Genomic DNA, 24,217 nt, shown 5'->3' with positions numbered 1-24,217 from the left:
TTATAATGAAAAAAGACATGGAAATCTTACTTTCTACAATATGGGACCTTTAAACCTTTCGGTGACACGACTTTAAAATCTGAAATATCAAAAAATGCGAGTTACAGCTCAAAGTAGCGGTCCCATTTGTCTTTTGAGCACCAGGGACTGGACCCATGAGGGACCCATGCCAGATGAACACAGCAATCATCGTGCAGGAGCTGAAATAACATGAACAAAAGTAGATTGTTGCCTGTAAAAGGGACTTTTACCACTTGTTTGCTTGTTGGTACACTCGTCATCAATCAAATCAGAACAAATAAAGTCATATGCAGAAATGAATACATGTTACAAATCTATTTATTAAAAAAAACCCATCATGACTCAGCATTGCATTAAAATGACAAAATAAAAAGGACACTGGGGAAACCTTTACAGTGTGTTCAGTGGTGTGTATCGATGCTACGCGTGTGTTGGTTACTGTTAAGAGCATTTGGCACGGAGCCCTATAATTATTCTCCTGTGTGCGTTTATGATAGCGGTAAAACCCAGTTTGAATACTGCGTCGCAGAGAGGTGCACACATCTGTGGAGTGTCACCATCAAACACGCCAAAACACACATTTTATATCAATAGTTCTCAAAGTTTAGCGTCCCTAACTGAGGGAAAACATCACTGTTGCTTTAATTGTGCAGGTTTTGTCTTGGTTCTCTCGCAGCTGACGGTGAAATAAACTCTTTGAGTGTCATCAGTCAGAAATCTGTATGGGTTTGGGCATTGCGTTCTGATTGGACGATGGTTATCGCTCTGAATTTGAGGCGTCTTTGCCGCCCGTTTGCATTCCCAGTGCATCAAATATCAATACTGTCAAACACTGACACCCACGCACATGGAAACCTTGAGCTTCTGTGTGAAAAGCACCACTCCGTGTAGGGATGAGGAGTGCGTATTAGCAGAGTGACGCCCAAAGGGTCCTCTGACGGGTTTGTGCACAGGGTCAGAGCTGGCCGGGCTGCTGATGTGACATCCAATCAGAAAACAGGGTAAAAAAATACGTCATGAGTACAGCCTAACACGAGCTGTGACCTGACTACAGCTTAATATTGCTCATTAAAGTCGGATAGTTGCTTGAAATACTTCTTTAAAAAACTATTTAAAACATCAAACAAAGCCCTTTCCCGGCGGCCCAGTCGGTGAAGTAGGAAACACAGCCAAGCACGTCTCTGATCTCAAACCCAACAGGTCTGTTTGGATCCCGCTGCGTTTGGACAGATGCGTGCGTGTCGACGCTGGAGCTGTGAGTGTGTGCGTTCACACAGACAGCCGTCAACGCAATACAACTATTCTTTCACTTGCTATCAAAACACCACAGAGGCTTCAACGGCTGATGTATGTTAGGAAGAGCTGGCTTTCTAATGCTTTTGTTCTACGGGTATGATTTTCACTTTGAGACGTTTAAGTGCAACTTTTCACTGACACTCGAGATAAGAACATCCCACATGATTTGGAAAAGGGCTGTTTCATAGAACCGCATGTTCCCAGCTGGTTGTGGACGTTTGGGACAGTGGGGAACTGCTCGCCTAGCTAAAGACAAAGAGGGTTTACCAAAATGTTAACTTCCCTTTACACCCATTGAAGTCACGTGATGTTAAAAATAGTCCAAATTAGTAGATTTTCTTCCTTTCTGAGGGTTAGATAAGAGGATTGATATCAGTCCTGTCTGTGCATTTAGCCAGAACATGGGTAGCTTAGCTTATTACACAGCTTTTATACGCGCTTTTCTGACTATAGACTCTGAAGGACCATTTTCAAAATCAATCTGAAGTTTCAGATTTTGGATTTCTTTAGTCGAAAGCTGTGTAATAAGGATAAAGTCGGTCGTTGTTGGGAATTAAGCATAAACATCAGCTGGATAAAACTCACAAAAATGCCTACCAGCACCTTCTTCTATCTTATTTGTTTAATCCGTACACACACAAAAGGTCTTAGGAGGCGTTTAATGCTAGAACTATTTCTCAATGAACAATTTATCCTTCCGCCCAGCCAAGAAACAGTTACAGTATGCAACTTCCCATCATGCAAACATTTCTACGGATTAAACAAACAATTTACAAAGTGTAAATTCGTGAGCTTTAGTGATGCTGGTGAGTATTTTTATTCATTTTGGACAGAGCTGGGCTATGCTAAGCTAAGCAAACCGCATCTTAACTCAAGCTCTAACCTCAATGCACAGATGTGAGATTAATACAAATCGTCTCATCTTGGAAAGGAAGTGAATATTTCCCAAAATGTTGAACAATTCCTTTCAAAAGTAAAAGTGAAACGGAGAAACATGCATAATTTTGCTGTTCAAAACATGAAAGTAGTAGTTTCTCACACCGAGTCAACACATGAGTCTAGATTAGTGACAGCTGGCTTTAAAAAATCTGGATGTAGGACACTTTTAAAAAGGTAACGCAGGAAAAGGCTTGTGTTGTTCATTATAAAACAGTACATGCAACTCTTTGTCTCACATACTGTAGCACAGCACTCGCACTAACACACACGAGACTCTGGCAAAAGAACAGCAGGATACATGTCTGAATATCTATCAAAGAAGAGTGCTTGCTGCCACCACTTTGAGCGGCTGTTCAAGTGTTGATCTGGCTTTATGAAGCGAGCACACCTCCGTTAGTTCAAAGATTGGCACCACGTACAGTATATCTCACACACAAACACACTAACTGCATATCTCCTTTGTAAAGCTTTACATTGTCTCTTGTTTTAAAATCTCTTAATTTTCAAAAAACTAGAGTTGAGAATAAAAGTAAATATTGTCCTTTTTTTGTTAAGGTAGGAATAGAATACTCTGGGGCGGTAGTTGTAGTGCAATACCTCTGGTGTGGAAAGCACGCGGAGCGCTTTCTTCTGCTGCCAGTATGACAGCAATAAGGCTCAGGCTGCCTAAACCGCCAGTCTCCGCAAATACAAAACAACTTTAGCCATACGGGGATATGTTGAGGCACATATACATAACTGAAATGCCACTTCCATCTCTCCGACCCCTTGACTTTTCCGTGCATCCTTTAAAAAAGGGAAAATTCAACGGGGGGTAGGCTGAGAGACTGGATTACTCTCAGGAGCGCCGCCTGAGCGCTGCATTTGTTATCCCTAGTGGTTACGGAGGCAGCAGGTCTGTTGAGTGGTCCTTTTATTCCCACGTGGCAGTGATGTCTCAGAAGTTCCTCATAAATTTAATTCTGGTTTCCTCAGTTTCTTATAGTGCTATTGTCTTGACAAATATATCTGTGTAAAAATCACTCGACGCGCCACAGATTTCAGCGGATCCTCAAAGTAACTGAAGTCTCATTGGTGCTTGTAAAAGTCCCCCTGCTCCTCCACTGCAGAGCCGAGAAACCCCCGGGCACCTCTCAAAGCGCTGCGATTGACGAGTCAGGCGTCCGCTCCCAAAGCGACGTTTCATTTTTACTCCCAACGTCCGTCGCACGGGAACAACTGGGTGTCCCAGAAATCGTCTATGGAGGTGTGTCTGTTTAGTGTGTGGTGTTTCCTGTGGCCGCTGCAGTGTGTGGGTGCGGGGGAAAGTGTGTGTCAGTCCATCTCCAGGTCCATCAGTTTGTTGCGCGAGCGTGGGGTGTGCGTGGTGTTGCGGCAGCAGCACTGGGCGCAAACCAGACCCAGGACCAGAGAGAAGAGGCCCACACCTGGGGACACAGGACAGGGTTAAAGATGGAGGGAGGAGGCACCGTTATTCCAACACTACTCCTGCACCACTCGTACCTCTGCTAATGAAACTGCTAATCTTATTCATAAGCCTCCTTTCCACTGAGCACTCTGGTTCAGACACCAACAGAACTTCTACTGTTGAGACGCTACCGTCTAAATTTAGTCCCTGCTCTGTGGGTAGTAGCTTTCTGATGGTTCAATGACTATGAGGTGAAGTTTGCACAGCTGGACTCCCTTCACACAGTAAAAGTAACACTAGAATCAATATTACAGCCACCAGAACGACTTCTACATCAACTGCTGACCTCACAGAAGACTTTCCTCATGAATACCAACTGAGGATGCCACAGCTCTTTTACAAGTTCCCTATCACGACCAATCAAAACATATTTTATTGACTGCTATTGGCTATATTAGGGTTAAACAAATTCTGATAACTGTCTTATTTAAATCCACTGTGCATTGGCAGTGCCAGCTACAATACATGTGTCCTAAATAAGCACGAGCACAGCACTGTCGAACACAGTCAGCAGTTTCAGACAAGACGTCCACACTGACAGCGAGCGTCATGGAGACATACATTTTTAGTGACATTTTCCAGCTGCTTTTGGCTGGAAACTGCATTTAAACTTCACTATTTTGACCGTCTACCTTGACATTTCAGTAAGATAGCTGCACACACACACACACTAGAGCAGATATGACATTGAACAGAATATTGAACAGTCCTGATTGAAGTCTTTAATCTTTAATTCCTAAATAGCAACATCTAAATTAATATGAATGGTTAAACATGGTTACGTTACCTATTGAGGCTGCTACTCCATACAAAAGAGGTAACTTTAGGGACTCCCACACTGCAGGAAGAGAGAGAGATATTTGGTGAGCAAATAATGGAAAAATGGACAATATATTCATTTAAAGCAGATATTACTTTTAATGTAAAATAAATCTTTTATCTCACCAGCAAATCGCACTGTAAGGAAGATTCGAGATGACGTCAGCTCCCCGGCTTGAGTCCAGGCTCCTGTTGAGGCCGACAGGTACCAGGGAGTGGCCACGCAGTGATACTCGCCACTGTCACTGGAGCACATACGGACACGCGGTTAAGACCACAGCAAAAACAACAAAACTGAAGCACGTTTGCCGTTTACCCATAACCGCACTCACCTGTCCTGAGTGCCGTGAATGTTCAACATGTAGGTGTGTGTGTCTTTGCGTTCTATTGAAACGTCACTGGATGAGTTGCGAGCGTCTTTCCTCACAACGCCGAAGCGGTCGACGCTGGCCACCTGGATCGTCGTCTCTCCTCCGCGCAGCCGGGTGAAAAACCAACGCACCTCGTACGCCAGGTCGTCTGAAAGGGACGAAAGAAGAGAGAGACATTTTAAAGATCCCCTCCACTCAGTTTCTGTCCCGTGAAATGTCACTGGAGACGTGTTTCCACATTCTTCTCCTGAAGGGGGAGATTTCTGTGCACGGAGATTCAAACGTAAGAAGGCAAGTTGGATCACAAGGTCACAAATCAGACGCATGTGCACTGCGTTGTCACCGGCCGGCGGTAGTGGGTGGGGCCACGCTGTATCCAGAATTTCTCAACAAGGGAAAAAGACTAGACATACAAATATGTTCACACACCAGTTTCAGTTTGAAGACCTGCAGAGTTGTTAATGCGCTTGAGTGGAATTAATCGATCCAAAGCACCACCTCTCTCCCGCAATGCAGCAATAAATGGTAGATGGACTTAACTTCACATACACCTAAATGCTGCATTCACACACATTCATACGATGAAAACAGAGGCTGCTCATCGAGAACCTCATTTTTCATTCACACAGCGATCGCACCGCCTTCTGGAGCGATTCAGGGCTCCGTGTCTTGCCCAAAGATACTTCGACATTTGGACTGATCGCTCTACCTCCTGAGCCACAGCTGCCCCAATATGTTACACAAATCTACCAAAGCTAACTGTGTGATGTGCAACAGTGCATTACCAAAGTATAACCTCAATCTAGTGTTTTAATTTAATGTTGAATGTATCATTTTAATTACTTTAACCACTTCAAAACAGTCTCACGCAGCTAATTCATGTTGCATGATGATGTTTTCCACCTCAAGTGTTACTGTACTTGATTAAGATACGGAAATTGAGGGAGAGGGCGTTATTTTTGGATGTACAATGCTGCCCCAAATTCACTAAGATGACTACAGAGGGAAAAAAGAGATAACCAAAAACCAGGAGAACGCACCGACTGCTGTTGCTACTCCCCCCACAAATAAAGATAAAAAAGACGGAGAGATGGACATGTGACAGAAAAAGGAGGACACTGATGACAAAAGACGGAAAACAGGCAACGAGAGAGAATTTGTGATAACGGCTGTAATCTTTGGGAAGGGGGCGAGCGAGCTAATTATCTCAACATGGGGAGAGAGAGAGGGAGAGAGGGGGAGAGAGAGAGAGAGAGAGAGAGAGAGAGAGAGAGAGAGAGAGAGAGAGAGAGAGAGAGAGAGAGAGAGAGAGAGAGAGAGAGAGAGAGAGAGAGAGAGAGAGAGAGAGAGAGAGAGAAAAGCACAGACAGAGAGGCACAAACTAGTCATTAGTCTGTCAGGGAGAGGGGGACTATTAGCACACACACACACACGCACGCACACACACACACACACACACACACACACACACACACACACACACACACACACACACACACACAAAAAGCCCCATGTAGCCTGAGTCATCCTCTGTCATTTAGGAGACAAATAGAGGATACACGTGAAAAAATAAAGCGAACAATGCGAACGAGGGGGGAAAAAAAAGACAAACGATGATGAAAAACAATTACAGGCAAAAAAGAGGGAAGAGTGAGAGATGGAGAAATGAGGGGAAAGAACGAAGAGAATATAATGAAGAGAGGAGTGAACTCACCCACAGCAGGGTAATGAATCACATCTCAATTCTTCCCTAATGGTTTTAATATTCAAGTGCTACATCATTAAAAATCAGTAGTAGTACGAGCAGCCGAAGTAATAACACTGGCCTTGGTTTTAGCTTAGCGTCCCGTGGTCTTTTTATTGATCATTATGGGAAAACTTTGTAAAGTCCATGTGACATGACGGTCCACATATCCTCCTGCCCACTGGCCCAGTTTTCATTAACTTTTACCGTAGATATTCACGGCCTCAAGAGGGCCGAGGACAAAACTTCCTGGTCTCCAGACAACAAATCTACCTTTTGTCAGTAGTTAGGACTTTAAAACTGTTTGAAATAAACAGAACATTTCAGATTTTTAAGGAAATAGGTTGTCTGTCTCTGTTTGTCTCTATGTGTCCTGTGATAGACTGGCGTCCTGTCCAGGGTGGACCCCGCCTCACGCCCGATGTCAGCTGGGATCGGGCGAGCCCCCTGCGACCCCGAAAGGGACAAGTGGTTGAAGATGAATGAATGAAGTAAGTTCCCACCATGTCAAAGACAGTAAAGCCTCTTCTACACTGGAACTCACTTCCTCCACTGTTAAATCGGAAAGTGATGAGGATGATGATGAAGATGCATTAGGACGGCATAGAGGAGGGAGGCACCACTTCTTTTTCTGCACAAAGACAAGTAGCCGAGCGCTCCATCTAACCAAAGAGGAGGAAACAGGATTTGACACCGAGAGAGGAGGAGGGTGAACGGGTCGACTGACCACACACACACACACACACACACACCGCTGCAGACTCGCTGACCAGAATCAACTGATGAGTAAAGTTCTGACATGGAGAGAGAAACGATGTCTCCATTAACATCCTGACGTAACATGAACACTGATACTGAAGCACTACAGGGAACGCATTACTTAAGTCTAGAGCTGCATTCACTATAGAGATATTTTGCTAATTTTAACTACAACTACTTTGACATGCAATTAATCATTTAATGCTTAGACAATTTAAGCAAAAATGCAAAACATTTAATGGTTCCAGATTTCATTTCATTGTGTCTTCATGGTAATTGAGGACGATGATAAAGACCCAGGTTTTCTCCTAACTCCTGACCGCAACCTCTTGATTTTCACTTCTAATTTTGAGCTTCCAACTTTGACATCTGGGCTTAAACAACGAAGTGTTTCAAGCCCTTTTCTCTGCGGACATAATGTACCAATATGAACTTGAACGTAAGCCTATACACTTCACTGAGACCCTCTGCATGGGTGGGACCCATCAATCAGTCGGGGCTCCCATCTGTGCATGCTTGGCTACAAGAATGCAAGTTGAAGGACAGGTGTGGACTTAGTGGGACCGGACGTGAGGATTACGTCCTGAACTCTCACTTGGTACAAGTTCTTTGACCCAAACTGTCCTAAACCAAAGTTATCCTACAGAGAGTAATTGTATTTTCTTAAAGATTATTTTTTGGCAGATTTTAAGCCTTTTATTAAATCGGACAGACAGGAAATGGGGTGAGAGAGAGAGAGAGAGAGAGAGAGCGAGAGAGAGAGAGAGAGAGAGAGAGAGAGAGAGGGAGACATGCAGCAAAGGGCCGCAGGTCGGAGTTGAACCCGTGACCGCTGCCTCGAGGGCCTTCAGCCGCTTTACGTGGGGCGTCTGCTCTAACCACTGTTCCACTGGCCGCCCAGTAATCGTATTTTCATTTGAATGTCTGTTTAAGAAGTAGGAAAAAATAACTGTTTATTGTGACGCACCATATTTAAATCTATTCATTCACTTGCACAGAGAGGTTTTCTAATGACAGGACGCAGGAAAACTATTTTAATCCCTTATATAATCACTATGACTTTATTCTTATATAATCACATCATTTAAAGACCGCCTGGCTGACAGTGAAAAGATACGCGTTACACGGACGTTCTGATAACACCAGGTTAGTGTGTGACATTGCCGCCGGTGATCAAAGACGCATTTTGCATAATTCTGCAGGACTGACGCATGAACTCTGGTTGCTTGTTTCAGAGACGACACACATATTCGAGGAACGGAACTATAATTAGAAAGCCCCTGCTTTCACACAGTTAGCCTCCATCCTTTACTTTCTTTGTTCTTGACGGCAGAGAGGACGGAGAATGAGGAGTAGGGAGGGAGGGAAGGGGGATTTGAAAATACTAAGTGACTGAGGCGATTATTTTGTTTATCACATGGGCATAAATCAACAGCAAGAGGCCCTCAGCAATGGGAGCACATCTCAAGCTGCGTCTGTAGAGAGCACGTAGTAGCACCACAGACACCCACGCCCCCCTCCTCATGGGAGGTGCTATAGGAGTATCTGACCCCCCCTCCAGCAGGCTGACACCCAGCCCCTTACCCTCAGCTGTTCCTCCTGAATGCAGACCCTTATCGCCCCCCATACAGACCTTTCTACCCCCCTATATGAACCCATGAACTCTCTGACTCCTATCCAAACAGCCACTTGATGAGCTATAGCGTACGCTGCCTCACTGCACGGCTACCCTGTACACACACACAGTGAGGAGAAATACAGAGAAGTGTGTATGTGTTGCTACTTAAGCAGATGCATTTCCACAATTTATGTGCATGCGAACAGAATATCAAAAATGCACTTAAAGGGGGGTCTAAAAGCTGATCAAAGGCTTGTTGGGTTTTTGATAAACACGAAATCAAGACGGCCCTTTGGTGGGTGAATGGGGGATAATCTGACCATAACAAGTAATCACTGGTCCACAAACCTAACATCACAACCTAAAAAGGCCCCAGGAAGCTTAAAAAGCACTTTGCTCTGTTAACCACACGTCTATGATTCATTGCATCGAGACGTCAAAGACACATAAAAGACTTCACACGTGCATACTGCAAACATGAAATTATCTTGACGCGCATGTGAGAACGCACAGCACTTGAACCGGGGATAATGACCCTGCATGCTGCCGAGTACAAAGGCTGAGTCACGTTTGAACGGGGGCGCTCAACCTGCCGATTGGCTGAAAACATCGCTGTCTGGTTTGATGAATCCTGACGAGTGAGCGAAGGACGTGTCACTGGATGAACTCGATCAATCAACGATCAACTCAGTTTGTTCCTTAAAACGTAAAAAACCCCACCATTTTCTGACATTATTGCCATTATTTGACGTTTCTTTCATATTTATCATACTTGTTTTAGGTATTTTTACTATGTATTTTTATTTTATCGAGTTTGTGTAAAGTTTTTTGGTTCATTTAATTATTTTGTGTTTGTTTTTTAAATAAATAAATAAATAAAGAAACATGCTTTTATGACTAGCATTATCCTATTTCCATCTCTTTAGGGGTTTTAGTTTCTCTCCTTGTGTCCCCAGTTTTTAATAATGCGTTTTTGATTCATTGCAAATCACTTTCAGCTGCATTTTATGTTGTCAAATGTGCTATATAAATGAAGTTTAACATTATTATTATTATAATCGACCTCTATGGCACAGAGGAATAAGATACATCAGGCTCATAAGCTGCTTTTCTTTGTTTTCGTGTGATTTGTTAAGAAGAACCAATATCAACACCCTTGTATAGTAACCTCTGTGCTAAATTGGGTCAAACAGCACAGTCAGGGTGACACGGCGATGCTCGTTGACAGCAGGGACATGGTGGAAGTTTTGGCAGGTGTAATGAGCTGAGCAGTGAGCTGACACACTGGCTGTCCGCTTCATTACGAGTCGCGCTGTTTTAGGTGGCGAAGCGGCTTCGATAAGCGGCAGGACGCTGGGAGGTGCCGGTGATTGGCTGGTGAGGAGGAACAACGGTGCATCTCTAATAGAATATCTGGCTCCTGTCTGGGCTAATAAAACTAAAATGGCTGTCTGTGGAAATGAAGACAGTCTGATTGGATTTCTCTGGATTAATCCCTCGAGGAGAGTCCAAGGCGTTCAACTGCCTGAAACACACACACACACACTCACACGCACACTTACAATTACCAGCAGTGCTTCTGATAAAACTGTGTGTTCTCTGCTCCATAAAGCAGGACAGCTCTGGTAGAGTGGAATACTAAACACTATAAAAACACTATTTAGCCTCGCAGAAACAAAAAAGCCACTGGGAAGCAAAGTTCCCCCTCTTACCCGCTGCATGCTTAATAAGACCTCCGGTTAATGAATGCTAATTTTTCATTTGATATCTGGCATGTTTTACTCGCAGATGCCTCCTGAATACACGACATGAATGCACAAGTTGCACCGGAGCGACCGAGAGACGGAGAGAAAAGTTATTTTTGACTCCCACTGTAAACCCGAACAGAGTGTGGTTGTGATGCTGTTGCTGTGAAGAACTTCGGTCTGATCCCGCGAAATCTGAGGCTTCCTTTAAAGCTTTGTATCGGCTCCCACTCCTGTTTAACTGGGAGACCTAATGGAGGGGAAATGATGGCGCTGCTCTGCTGTTTAGGACTAACGCCTCAACATTTTCAATTTGTGCTTTACTGTCCTCTCCGCTTTTATACCCCTCTCCATCTCCCTCTTTGTGTTCGGCTCGTCACTATTTGCTCTGGCTCTTTTACTACCCTACAGTGAGACGGCGTTTGATGTTTTCACTCAAGTTCTCTTCTGCTGAACACCTGAAAGAAGTGATTTTTGCAGTCATGTAGAGGCCACTGAATACTAGAAAGGACTTTTTGACGACAAATGAATAAATGACTGCAGAATAAGTTTTTATCCGAATGTTTTCTCCCGTCTCGGTACGGTTGGGGTGAGGAAGGGGTGATCGAAGGAACTGTGGTTTTTAACAACTTATCTCTCTGTAACTTAAAAAGATCCCTCTAGATTCGATCATTTTGAAGTTTGCACCAATATGGGCTTTTAGATCATTGACAGGACACGCACCAGAAACAGTTAATGAAGTGAGAATCATTCAGTCTTTCCGCTCTCATCGCCTCACCACTTCATATTGTCCACCCTGTCCGTTCAACAGCTCTTCCCATTCTTTCTCTCACCACTTGGTGAAGAACTCACTGCCTTCCTCCCCTCCTCGTCTCTCTCTTTAGGAAACTTTGCATGCTGTTCTCGAGCCACTCTTCCTCCATTTACTGCCTCCTCTATTCACTCTCTTGTTCTCCACTCTTGCTCACTTTAACAATCTGTTCAGCTCCCTCCATTTTCCTCCTATTCACTCCCACCTTCTCTCTCCCTCTCTCTTTCTCTTTCTCATCTCGTTGTCTATTCTTCCTCTACCTCGTTCGGTCTCCCCGGCCGGCTAACGGAGCGTGAGATTGGCTAATTAACGGCTGCCTGTCGGCCCTGCAAAGACAGCTGGGTAATTTGGTGAGAGTGGAGAGAGGAGAGAGAGAGTGAGGAGGAAATGAGGAGTAGAGGAGCCAAAAGAGAGGAGAGAAGGATGTATCATTAAACTTACCACACAGAATTATTTTAAAATATGGTTGCATGTCGCCAGGTGTTTGGCGAATGTGCAAATAATGTGCACAAAAAAACAAAATAAACTGGTGTCGTATTCCTCGTTAAAATGCATGGATGTTATTTCCATGGCATCCATTACTGAATAACATGCCAAGATGGAAAAGCATGCCCGAAAAAACAACAACAAAAACAGCAAGGATCCAGGTATGTGATGATGCCGGCAAAAGTGCACAAACTCCAAATAACAATGGACACAAGACTGCCACATTATCACCGTAAAGTTACACTCCCCGGCCACTTTATTAGGTACACCTAGTGCTTAATAAGGAGTCAGTGTGGTCTTCTGTTCCCCATCTGCTAGAAAGTAGGTGGTGTCGTGTGTTCACAGATGCTCTCCTGCATTCCTCTGTTGGAACCAGTGGATGTTTGAACTACTGTTGCCTTTACATCAGCTCCAACCAGTCTGCCCATTCTCCTCTGACCTCTGGCTAAAACAAGGCATTTGCGCCCACAGAACTGCCATTCACTGGATATTTTCTCTTTTTGGGAGCATTCTCTGTGCACCCTAGAGATGGTTATGTGTAGATCAGCAGTTTGTGAAATACTCAGAGCAGCCCGTCTGGCATCAACAACCACGCCACGTTCAAAGTCACTTAAATCAACTTTCTTCCCCGTTCTGATGCTGCTTTGAACTGCAGCAGGTCGTCATCACCATGTCTACATGCATCTAAATGCATGTGGTTGCTGCTGTGTGAAATTTGCATTAACAGGCAGTTGGACAGGTGTACCTAATAAAGTGGCCAGTGAGTGTAGTCTTTAGCTGCTAAGTGCTCCACTGTTTGTACTTTATCCGTCTGCCGTCTAATGCTGGGCAGATAGCGTACAGTTGGGTTTAAAAAGAAAAAGGCCCTTTATGCAAAAAACAGCTGGCTGCTGCAGCTGTAAACAAACACAGTTGAGAACATTGAAAAGAGTAAATGTGCCGTAACACCACAACAAGAAGCTGCAAGGAGCTGAAGCACTCCTCTGAGCTGAGGGGAACTGCAGAGTTGGGTGAAGTGACCCTGTTTACATGACACAGAGATACTGATTATTATTATTATACATGAGACGATTACAAGGATGCGTATTTGCTCATCTGTTTTATTTTGTAATTAAGACATAATTTAACTTTGTCTTGAAATTGAATGGTTGGTTCTTGAAATTGCAAAAAGAACCACTTCAACATTTTGATGTAGCATTAAATTAAACATAGATGCCATGGTTATTTATTGGATGTTGATTAAATGGCTGATAACATGACATTTTAATCCCTTTTATCGGCTTGTTACAGTAAACATTTGCAAAAAGAACTAAAGGAAATGACCAACGTGAACAAACACAATGTGATAATGTAACTACTCTAACTTCTGCGCTCATATCAAACACGGTTTTTCTGAAAAATGGAGAAACCAAGGAGATGCTTTCCAAGTATTCTACCCATGAAACAAAAAAGCTACTTTCTAGATTACATGCTATTTGAGTACAGCGTGTTAATTTGCATTATTGTGATCTCTGGTTGAAAGTTTAGCCCCATTTTTGACACTGAATCTAAATTAAATGATCTAAATCAACACTTGAAAACTGAGCCTTATTTTCCTGCACAAAGGGACTCTGTGTGTGTCTGTGTGTGTGTGTGTGTGTGTGTGTATGTGTGTGTGTGTATGTGTGTGTGTGTGTGTGTGGTGAAGTGAAGTACAAAGCTTTATTTTCTCGCAGCAGGATCACAATGGTATGATGTTATTTTAACAAAAGAGCAGGAAAAAAAACAGTGACGTGTTGAATAAAAAAAGACCCGAACTGTCAACTGTCAATTTCTCTTCTTCAGAAAAAGAGGGAAAAACATCTCTGGTGGTGATGTCATCTCGCTACCACTGATTTCAAGTATGCAGCGTCTCTCAAACACGCACTGCCGTGAGTGTCCGCGACAACATGCCAGTCATTCCAGTGGTAATGGATGCTGTGTGTCCGCACGCAGCAGCACGCTGAGATAACGCATCAAAACCAGACAACACGGGGTCAAAAAGATACACACATCATGATGCAAACAACGCACAAACTTAAACAGCTATAACAAAACTGGGAAGAAAAGAGCATCCAGTCCTTACTAAATGAGATAGATTTGACACATTTATCAGCGTTGTGGAGTCATTATGGTGGGAAATCTCCAGACAGGAAGTGATGAAAGACTACGACTGAAGTCTGAGGGTGAATTGAAAGCCGCCGATCGTGTCTGCGGCGCTCTCAGGCACACACCACACCGGATCACCTACCAGCTGCTGTCTGGGGTCTCAATGTGTGAAACTGCTGAGCGCAACTCAAACACAAACGAGATTAAACGTCTAAAGCCTGACAAGAAGTCTCTTGAAGCTACAATGTTCATTACAGCCGATAATATGCACGTGCAGGATGGAACAAACAACGTACTGATGATTTAACCGTTCTCAGAGGCTTAACGAGACAAAAGTCAGCAGCCATGATACCGTTGCGGCTCTGCGAGGGTTTACGCAGACACTTACCGTTCTATTTCTAGCAAAACCTGGCAATACTGTAATTAGTATCACAATTAGAAACCTACTGGGGCTCTAAAAGAGACAAGCAATCTTTCCAGTCATTCTTACAGACTTCCCACAGCACAGAAGGCTAAGGTGGAGAAAGAACAAAGTAAATTTGATGCAATGTTAAAACATATTTGGATATGACTTTAACAAGTGCAAGATGATGATGCAGAAACCAAAACACTGTTGAAAGAAATTGGCAGAGTAGTGGTTTTAGTGTAACGGCACAAAAAATTAAACACTTGCGGGGCATCTTGCTCCACTTTGGGGCCTCCAGACCTCAAAACTAACTATCCACCTAACTTAAACACACCCTGCTTTATTAACGGATCATCTGGAAGTCTTAGGACTTTCTTTGAGACTAACAGTTTTTATTTCTGGATGTCTTCCTCCAGCAATCTGAATGTATAGAGCTTTATCTCAAAGCTCTTTAAGTACACATTAATATACATACATAGATTACCATCATCCAATAACAAAATGTTCTGTTCTGATGGAATAAAGACCAAAAATGCAGCAATCCAGATAAAATGGACACAGCATAGTTACGCAGCACATGTGATGAGAGTAGATTTAAGACAATCTATTGGTCAGGAGAGGAATTAAGGGGCGGGACATCTCCCCCATCTTCACCTATTTTTAATCTCTGCAAAAGGTTCAGGTAAGGTCACATACACCAGGTTTAGTATTTATCTGAGGGTAGTCAATAGCTTCACTAATAAAAGGCAGCAGAGCCAATAAGATCATTTACTGACAAAGCATAAAAATAACTATTATTATTACTACTAACTGACAAAGTAGGGAGAAATAATGATGGATATTCTGTGTGCGTGTGTTTCACCATGCTCATCATAAAAACAAGCTCCAACAGGAGAGCTGTTTTCAGCCGTCCCTTAGGAATGTGTTTCTGTCTCACACACACACACACACACGCTGTTGCCCAACCGTTTTGGTAATAACCTCAAGTTCCCCTCTCGTCTTATCAGAACAATAAACTGCAGGAGTGAGCTGGTAACCGATCACACGGACTAGTCAGTACATGTCTGAACCCTGCGTATGACACGAATATTACTCAACCGGAAAAAATGAATTGAACTGCAATTTGAATACCAGTATGCTGTCACACCCTAGATATATTGTGTGTGTGTGTGTGTGTGTGTGTGTGTGTGTGTGTGTGTGTGTGTGTGTGTGTGTGTGTGTGTGTGTGTGTGTGTGTGTGTGTGTGTGTGTGTGTGTGTGTGTGTGTGTGTGTGTGTGTGTGTGTGTGTGTGTGTGTGTGTGAGCACCTGAGGAAGTGAAGGATTGGCGGAGGTAAACACTGCACCTTTGTTGACACACTCGATACCAGTTTGCTAATTGGTCCGTTACACAACCTTCCACATGTGTGTCATTCTCTCTCGTGACACTGTCGTGTTTCGTTACTTTCTATGGAATTAATTTAGCACCTGAAATATTTACACTAAGACAAATGGTACGTATTTTCATCCAGGTATATGGAAGGAACCTATATATAAAGGGTAGAGATGGTGATATTTGATATTTTCATTTTCAATTGTCAAACATCAAAACCAATTTTGAATTAATTCCACTAAGAAATAGCCTATTATGTCTCATTCATCTGTGCTTTACAGCTCCATTATTAAATAGGCACTGTAGTTTATGCTGAGTCGATACCACACACACCATCCTGGAAATATTCACTAGAGCATCAAATGTGTATTAATCCGCAGCTGAAAATAGTCCCCGACAAACGCACTTCGTTCAGGAACAAACCCTGACGAAAGGTCACACTTTACCCTGAAACCTGATCACACACACACACACACACACACACACCACGAACCAACATGAGTCACGGTGACGGCACAGGAAACAGCCTAATGACATCATGGAAATACGTACTGTTTTTTTTAAAAAAGGTCACCTAAGGTATCGGTATCTAGCTTCAATTTTCCATATAGGTTTTTATAAATCTGTCTCTCAAACTTGTGCCGCCACCCAAAACAAAAAATAATAGTTACATTTAAAAAATTCAGTAAGAACATGTCTTTCAGAACACGGTGTCCCTGTTACTCGGATATTTAACAGACCTCACAGGGGACACTTTAAAGAGGCCTTCTTCAAAAGGAGTCCCGATGAAAACTGTTCAGAGCGAGATCTGCACAGAGTAACCAGGGCACTTTACTTAAGGGACCACATGTCGTAGATAGAATGGGTGACTATAGTATCAGTGTTAGGACAAGGTGTGACTGTATTAATGTTAAAGAGGGGTTGCATGAGGGACTTACCCCTCACTTCAAAAAACCCAAACCGTCTCTCGACGTTATATTGTTAGCTTCTAGACAGTTACGCACTCAAGCAGCAATAAATACCAAAAGGACTTCAGCAGAGAGAGAGAGAATAAGCTCTCTGTCTCTTCTTCCACTTCTGCATTTCATCCAACTCAAGCGTCTTTCAGAGTCACGCAACAGCAATCACAAAGAACAACATGTCGCCTCGTTAACATGTCTCTCTGTTGTTTCCTTGTATGTCTCAAACCAGTTTCTAGTTTTCTACCTGACTTCAGTTCTTCCAGCTTCATAGTTCCTGGAACTTTTTAGTTGAAAATGTTTGTTTGACTATTTTTAACCACTATACCAACCTTTTAGAAGCTGGTTTACGAGAAATAACACAACTGTTCTCTGCTACACTTGCACTATAATATTAATTATAATACAGTATATGTGTTACTTCCCCGTCAGCTGTGATGCTGAGGGGGGGGGTTTCTTCCCATGGTGCAGCTGTCGGAGAGCACGCTCCACAACCACCAACTCATTGATCCCTGCAGCGCTGCGCTGCTGTGAAAAACACATTTATGTTTATGTATGGGCATACATTACATGCATAGATACATTCCTGCGAGGACACAGATGCAGAGTCACGTGTTGACACACGTCCAAACACTCGAGCGAACGCTATTCCGCTCTGCTTGTGTTTGCAAAAATGATCTCCGAGCAATCAAACGCAAACACACGCGGCTCGAGTGGGGAGGTCTGATCCGTTCGCCGTGAGGAGGTTATATAGAGAACACATGTCGGACTGTAAAGAACGACGCGCAGAGAGGAAGAGACAGAGGGGGAGAGATGGTGACAGATGGGCAGAGGGAGGTGGTGAGCGCTTCATGACGTCACGGGATAAGTTAAGGAGAATGGAGTGATGGGGAAGAGGAGGGAGGACAGAAGATGTATGGATGTTTAGAGTGAGCAAGGAAAGCAAAGGCGAGGAGGGGGATGGGAGAAAAATAGACATACTGTAGGGAGGAATAGTTGTGGGTTACACTGCAGATGTTTAGTTTCTAAAGGAGGGAAAGGGCGGTGGAGGTTGCATTGACAATAAAACATTTTTTATTCAGCGCATGTATTGTACTGTATCTCCTCTCTCATTTTACTGAAGAAAATAAGGTAACGCTTGATTTTAAACTCCTTTTAATTAAGCGTATAATAAGCTAATAGGTAATAAGAGCCTGATAAGTTGTGATAACATGATTATTAACAATACTATGTCAGAAATAAGGATTTATTAACCCTAAAAAGGCATTGTTCTTGCTTTAGATCCAGTAGCTGCAAAATGCATAGTTAAATGTTAATAAATGCATGTTAATGTTGATAAAATGTCTTATAATCCAACAATAAACGTGTCTGTGATGCTTTTATTAACATTTACATAGTCTTATAATCATTAGCATCCTCACCTAATAATGCTTATTAAAAGGACCTTAATATGAAGCCTTACAAAGAATACAGTATTTCTATCTGAGATTACAGTAACAGTAATCTGTCGCTCTAGATCTCACTGTTGGACAACGGCACCATCTTTAAAATGAATGTGTAATTGCTTTCTTATATGATACGATAGTGTTTCTTTCTGTTGTCATAATTTTTAAGCTAATCTGAGATTTGAAAGTTAATGGTTAAAATAGAAATGTTATTCTACAGCACAAGACGTAACCGGTATTTCAGGCAGCAAACACAAACACACACACACCCACAAAGGAAAGTGAAAGAATTTAGAGGGCTGTGTTTAAGGGAGGGTGTGTGTGTGTGTGTGTGTGTGTGTGTGTAACGAGAGTGAGAGTCCATTTCATCTGTACAACCATTTGAAATGCAGGAGTCACATCAGTCTTATTAGCATCGCTGTTGACAGGTTGGCAGGTGAAGAATGCAGCAGCAGTACAAAGTGTGTGCACAGGCGTGCGTTTCTTGAAGCTTGTGTTTGAAAAACAGAAAAACAGGAACCCGTAATTGATCGTGATTTATGAGTGTATGCGAGTAAGCGAGTGCGTGTGGTTCACCTGTCTGTGCGCCCGTCTTCGGGGAGGATCCAGAGACTCTGAGCGAACACTCCATCTTGGCCGTTTCCCACGGATAAACGCTGCTGGCGTCTGATTGGATGTCGACGGAGAAGGACGGGCCTGAAGACACAGAACACATCAGCTGAGATGAAAAGGATGAATTTAAAACACTGACTGTTTTTAAATCTGCATATGCTGCAATTCTGCATTCAGGTCCCTGAGGAACAACTGGGAGAAAATAGCGCTGCGATGGTAGACACTGCTTTAAAGTCACCGTGTGCCATTTCTATATGAAGATGAAGACATATGAAGCAGATGTGGTGTAGATAAGAAGATAATGACAAAAATAGATTTAAAAAATGATAAAACAGGACTTGACTAAAACACGGTTTATGGTTAATTCTATTAATAACCTAAAAGGTCCCACATGATGCTCATTTCCAGGTTCATACTTGTGTTTTGATTTTCTACTAGAACATGTTTACGTGATGTAATGTTCAAAAACAACATTATATTTCTCACATTGTCTGAATATACTTGAATTCACACTCTGCCTGAAACGCTCTGCTTTAGCGCTTGTCTCTTTAAGACCCTTTGTGACATCACAACCCGACAGAAGTCCTGACGGCACATTTGAAAAGGAGCCGTTTCTAAATACGGGCTGTGTGAATTTCACTGTGGACGTAGCGCATTGATACTTTCACAGTGTGTTTATGTAGCACCTCCACCTGCTTTACAATAAGAAACATGGAAATCTCACTTTTTAAAAAAACAAACAATATGGGACCTTTAAGAAATCATTTTTTGTATATGTCAAGTGGAAACTCCCTGTGTGAGGAGTGAAAAAACCAGTGCAACCAATCTGTGGCATTAGCCTGGCAAGCTAATGAGCAGTAATGGAAGAAATACAGAGTACATTTTAATAGATTATGGCTTATCTACATTTTTATTAGATTATGGCTTATCTATTGTGCAGAGCGTGACAGAAATGTTGACTTCTTACAGCAGGAAAGACATCGGTGTTACTAATGACACTAATAAAGTGTCACAGCATGTCATGACAGTTTGACAGTGTGACAGTATGAGCGCTACCAGGACTGATTCATTACATAATTTACACCTGTGCTTTCCCTGCTGTGACATGTCCTCATTGAAAGTGATATTTCTTGTCAAAGGTTTGGACTGACTGGTGCTTCTAGAGAAAAGCTCACACAGGTCACCCTGCTCTTAAACCATGATACTAGTGGCATTTGCTGGCTTGACGCTTGTGCTTCAAAGCGCCGTGTTTAGCGGTTTGTAAAAAATTAACTCTGACGTACAAAGTCATTTATATCAAAGTGCAAAAGCGACAGTTTTCAGTGTTAAAGTCGTCTCCGATAACATTTAAGATGTTCTGACAGTTTTCTCTGAGAATGCTGCGTTACGTCATGTGCAAAACAATCGACTGTGTAAAACATGCACTCGAGCTGCATAAACACCGTGTGGATGGATAGAAAACATCCACCCTGGGCCTCGCCACTGGTGAGCTGCAAGTGAGAAAATCAGTCCGATCCACAAAATGTTCTCTGCAACTGCTGCGTATATTAGAAAGCATATTTATTCATTATTCCTTATTTCTGAGGGAATTATCAGCGGCATATTTAGCAGCTCATTTATGCCTTGACTTAGGAGTGTTTTGGGTTTTGTGTTGAGTCATGGGGGAACATGTTTACTGTAAAAACTGCTGTGACATGTCGTACTGCAGAACTGCCGGGACAAAAACAACATTTGGTAACGTGGGGATATAAAGTCTGGAATTAAACCAAATGGCTACTTCTCTACACCTCTTTGCTGAAAAATAATGCCTTAAATGTTCAGTTTCACAGGATGGGAAAACCTTTAGAACAGCTTTCAACACACTCAACAACAACAACAACAACAACAGCTCATTAGCTTCCAAGATGCGCAACGGAGAATTCAATACTTTCACAATAAACATCTGAAGATGTATGAAGAATGATGGGTTTACAACTTGGCTCTTATGTTTGGTTATTGGTTATAATATTTACTCACCCTGTTTTAAACAAGTCCCCACTTTAACCACATTATGTAAACCATTTATATGAAAGCAAAGGCAAATACAGGGCACGCTCCACACAAGCAGCACAACAGTGGGTCAGACCAGAGGGCAGCGGTGCAACATTTAAAATTACAAATGAGTGCTTTAGATTATGTTCTTTAAAACTTGTAGTCTCCAGATCTCACTAAAAAATGAAGTTAAGTTGAAGATTAAAGGACCCATATTATAAAAAGCGAGGTTTCAATCGAGGTGCTATGTGAAAATGCTAAATGTACACAGCCAATATACAGAAACTGTGCCCATAAACGAGCCCTCAGGATCTCTGTACAGTTGTGCTGAACCTGAAAATAAGAGAGTAAATAATGAGTATGTCCCCTTTAAAGAGTAACCCGAACAAATAAACAATACAGCAAAATCTGGAATAACAGTAAATCAGTAAATCCTTACAGTTATCTTACACAGATGAATTGATGGCATGTATTTCCTCTGGTCACTCCATATTTATGTTACCACCCAGCTACAAAAATCACTTAAACACTGAATTATTTAACAGCGCTGTACATGTGCTGGTGAGACTTTGGATTTCCATATACGGCATCATAGCAGATCCCTGTACAGGCAGGAACACCACAACACGTCTGAAACATTCAAGATACAGCTGGAACCATGGGAGACGTGCCAGTTTGTGGATGTGTTCGTAACGCACAGACACATGTGCGCACACACTCCCACACTCCCACACACACACGACTGAGTGCACAGAACTTCCGTCCCCTTAGGCAAGTATAAGAGGTTCTTGAAAACTGCTCAGTTTGAAGCTGAACGCTGTCCATGTGTTTTTTTTTTTCTGCGCTTGTTGCTCTGTGTGGGGTCAACTCAAAATGGTCGACTTGGATACACACACTTGAACATTCCAAGATCTCACACACACACATACGCATGCGCACGCACACATACACACACACGCACACACACGCACGCAAAAGAAAAGGAAAGCAGCGGTGCACGTCTCTGCAGCTGGCTGATTGGCCAAAGGGCTTCACTTTGAAGATGTCCCAGAGAGAGAGGGAGGGAGGGGCGAGAGAGGTAGAGGGAGACAGTGAAAGGATGGTGGGAAGGAAAAAATGGCAAGTGATGGGGAGAGAAGGAGGAAGTAATGCTCAAGGGCTGCTGCCCTCCCCAGAGAAAGATAGAAGATAGTCTTCAGTCCATCGCTCTCTCCTTTGTTGTCATCTTTCTTTCTTTCTTTATGCACCGTCTCTCCGCTCATACAGTCTTTATGCTTTTTTTCCTTCTGCAGACCTCATCAGATGGTTGAAAATGCTGCAGCCCGTCTATCAAACATGTAACAATGTACAAAAATGTGTAGGGAGGAGGGACTACACGGAGAAGACTTCCAGAGGAGCTCATTATACACAGTGCCTATAGAAAGTCATGATACCCTTTTAAAATAGTTGATTTTTTTGTTTTACAGCCTGAAATGTTAATACATCAATACATCACTTAAATACAACATTCAAGTGAATTTTTCTTTTCTTAAAAATTTCTTAAACTTAATAAAGACATGAAAAACTAGAATAGCAGGGTTGTAAAAGCGATGAGTCCCCAGATGTGATACTTTGTGGAGGCACCTTTTGCTCTAATTACAGCCATCAGTCTGTTTGGATCTGTCTCTACCAGCTTTGTGCTCCTTGAGTGGGAGATATTTCCCCATTCTTCCTGCTGAACTGCTGGAGTTCAGTCAGATTCTGTGGTGAGCGGCGATGGACTGCACTCTTCAAGTCCATCCACAGATGTTCAGTAGGATTTAGCTCAGGGCTCTGACTCGGCCACTCTAGGACATTCACCCTCCTCTCCTTTAGCCACTGGGTTGTTTTTATAACCTTTTGCCACATGGCATCTAAATCTGAAATATGTTTTTGGGCATACAGTCAATGAGACTCAGGGTGACATTTTTTCAGAAGAGGCTTCTTTCTTGCCACCCTGCCATACATGTAGTACTTAATTGTTGTCACATGCACAGATCGACCAAACTCTGCCATAAAGTTGTGCATTTGATCAAATCTTTTCCTGGCTCAGTCCTCCAGTTTGGAGGGGCGGCCCGATCTAGGCCAGGTCTGGGTGGATCCATATGCCTTCCACTCCTGGACAATACTCTGAACGGTCCTCAGAGGGAGAGTTAAAGCCTTTGAAATCTTTTAATATCCTTCTCCTCACTTGTTCCTATCCACAACTTTATCCATGAGCTCTCTTGAAAGCATATTTCCAACCATGATGAATTATTGTGTTACCATGCACTACTAGGAGAGGACTCCTCAAGGAACAGCTGATTTTTTTTCTGAAGTAAAACACAACAGTTGATTTCAGGTGGAGGCCAATTAACTTAAAGGTTATCTCCGTGTCAATATTAAACCCTCTTCTCGACCACAACGCGGTGCGATGACCTCGTATGAAGAGCGACATGGTAGGGAGAAGTATAAAGAGGTGGAGGATCGGCCGAACAAACACAGGACTTTCGCCCGAGAGTTCATGTCCTGTGTAAAACCAAGTGTCACTGTTTTTTGAGTTGCATCATTTAACGCCACACATGTTAGTAACGTGACAATATTAACTATTTTAACCAAAAACCACAACCTTTTCCTAACCCAAACAATGTATTGTTGCCTAAACCCAATGTTAGTTTGGTTTGAGTTCACAACAGGAGTGCCAGTGTGTTAAAAAGTGACGCCATGAAGTCCTGACCGAGCTAACGGTGACCGTGATGCTGTCCATCTAACCCGTATCTTTAAAGCTAACCATTAATAATGGCCGTTCAATACAGAAATAACATTTGAAATGTATATAATAGTGGCATATTTGTTTTTAACATGAACAAATATCTTTACCAATTCCCATTCCTTCCTTTTCTTGCTCCTCTGTGCTTCTTCTCTTCTAATCATCCTCCTCTTTCACCATCTTCCTCCAACCTTTCTTACTCACCTCTTCTTTTAACAATGTTACTATTTCTTCCTTTCTACCTCACTCTTTCGCTTTCCTCCGCCCACTTCTACACCTCCCTGTCTTTGTCTCCCTCCTTGTCGCCTCCCTCCTCTTCCTCCTCTTCCTCCGTCTCCCACTTCCCAGTCAGATCAAAGAAAGTTAAGTAGGCCAGTGGCTGTGGTGGGCGTCAAAGGGCGTAAGGTGTGCGTGTCTTGCAC

At 42.8% G+C, this 24,217-nt stretch overlaps 1 protein-coding gene across 1 annotated transcript in view; it reads right to left on the bottom strand.

The window, feature by feature from the left end:
* Positions 1-321: 321 nt before the first annotated feature.
* Positions 322-24,217, bottom strand: part of ptgfrnb (prostaglandin F2 receptor inhibitor b) — a 52,793-nt gene continuing 28,897 nt past the window's right edge. Inside the window, exons 11-15 of the mRNA XM_083938096.1 lie at positions 18,962-19,081; positions 4,876-5,062; positions 4,670-4,788; positions 4,512-4,562; positions 322-3,683 (exon numbers count right to left, since the gene is read on the bottom strand). Coding sequence (XP_083794222.1) covers positions 3,571-3,683; positions 4,512-4,562; positions 4,670-4,788; positions 4,876-5,062; positions 18,962-19,081 — 590 coding nt within the window. The 3' untranslated portion in view covers positions 322-3,570. The remainder of the gene's footprint in view (positions 3,684-4,511; positions 4,563-4,669; positions 4,789-4,875; positions 5,063-18,961; positions 19,082-24,217) is intronic.

The sequence above is a fragment of the Echiichthys vipera genome (assembly GCF_963691815.1).
Source record: "Echiichthys vipera genome assembly, chromosome: 23".
NCBI lineage: Eukaryota > Metazoa > Chordata > Actinopteri > Perciformes > Trachinidae > Echiichthys > Echiichthys vipera.
The sequence above is the reverse complement of the archived record's forward strand: the minus strand, read 5'-3'. Positions and strand labels throughout refer to the sequence as shown.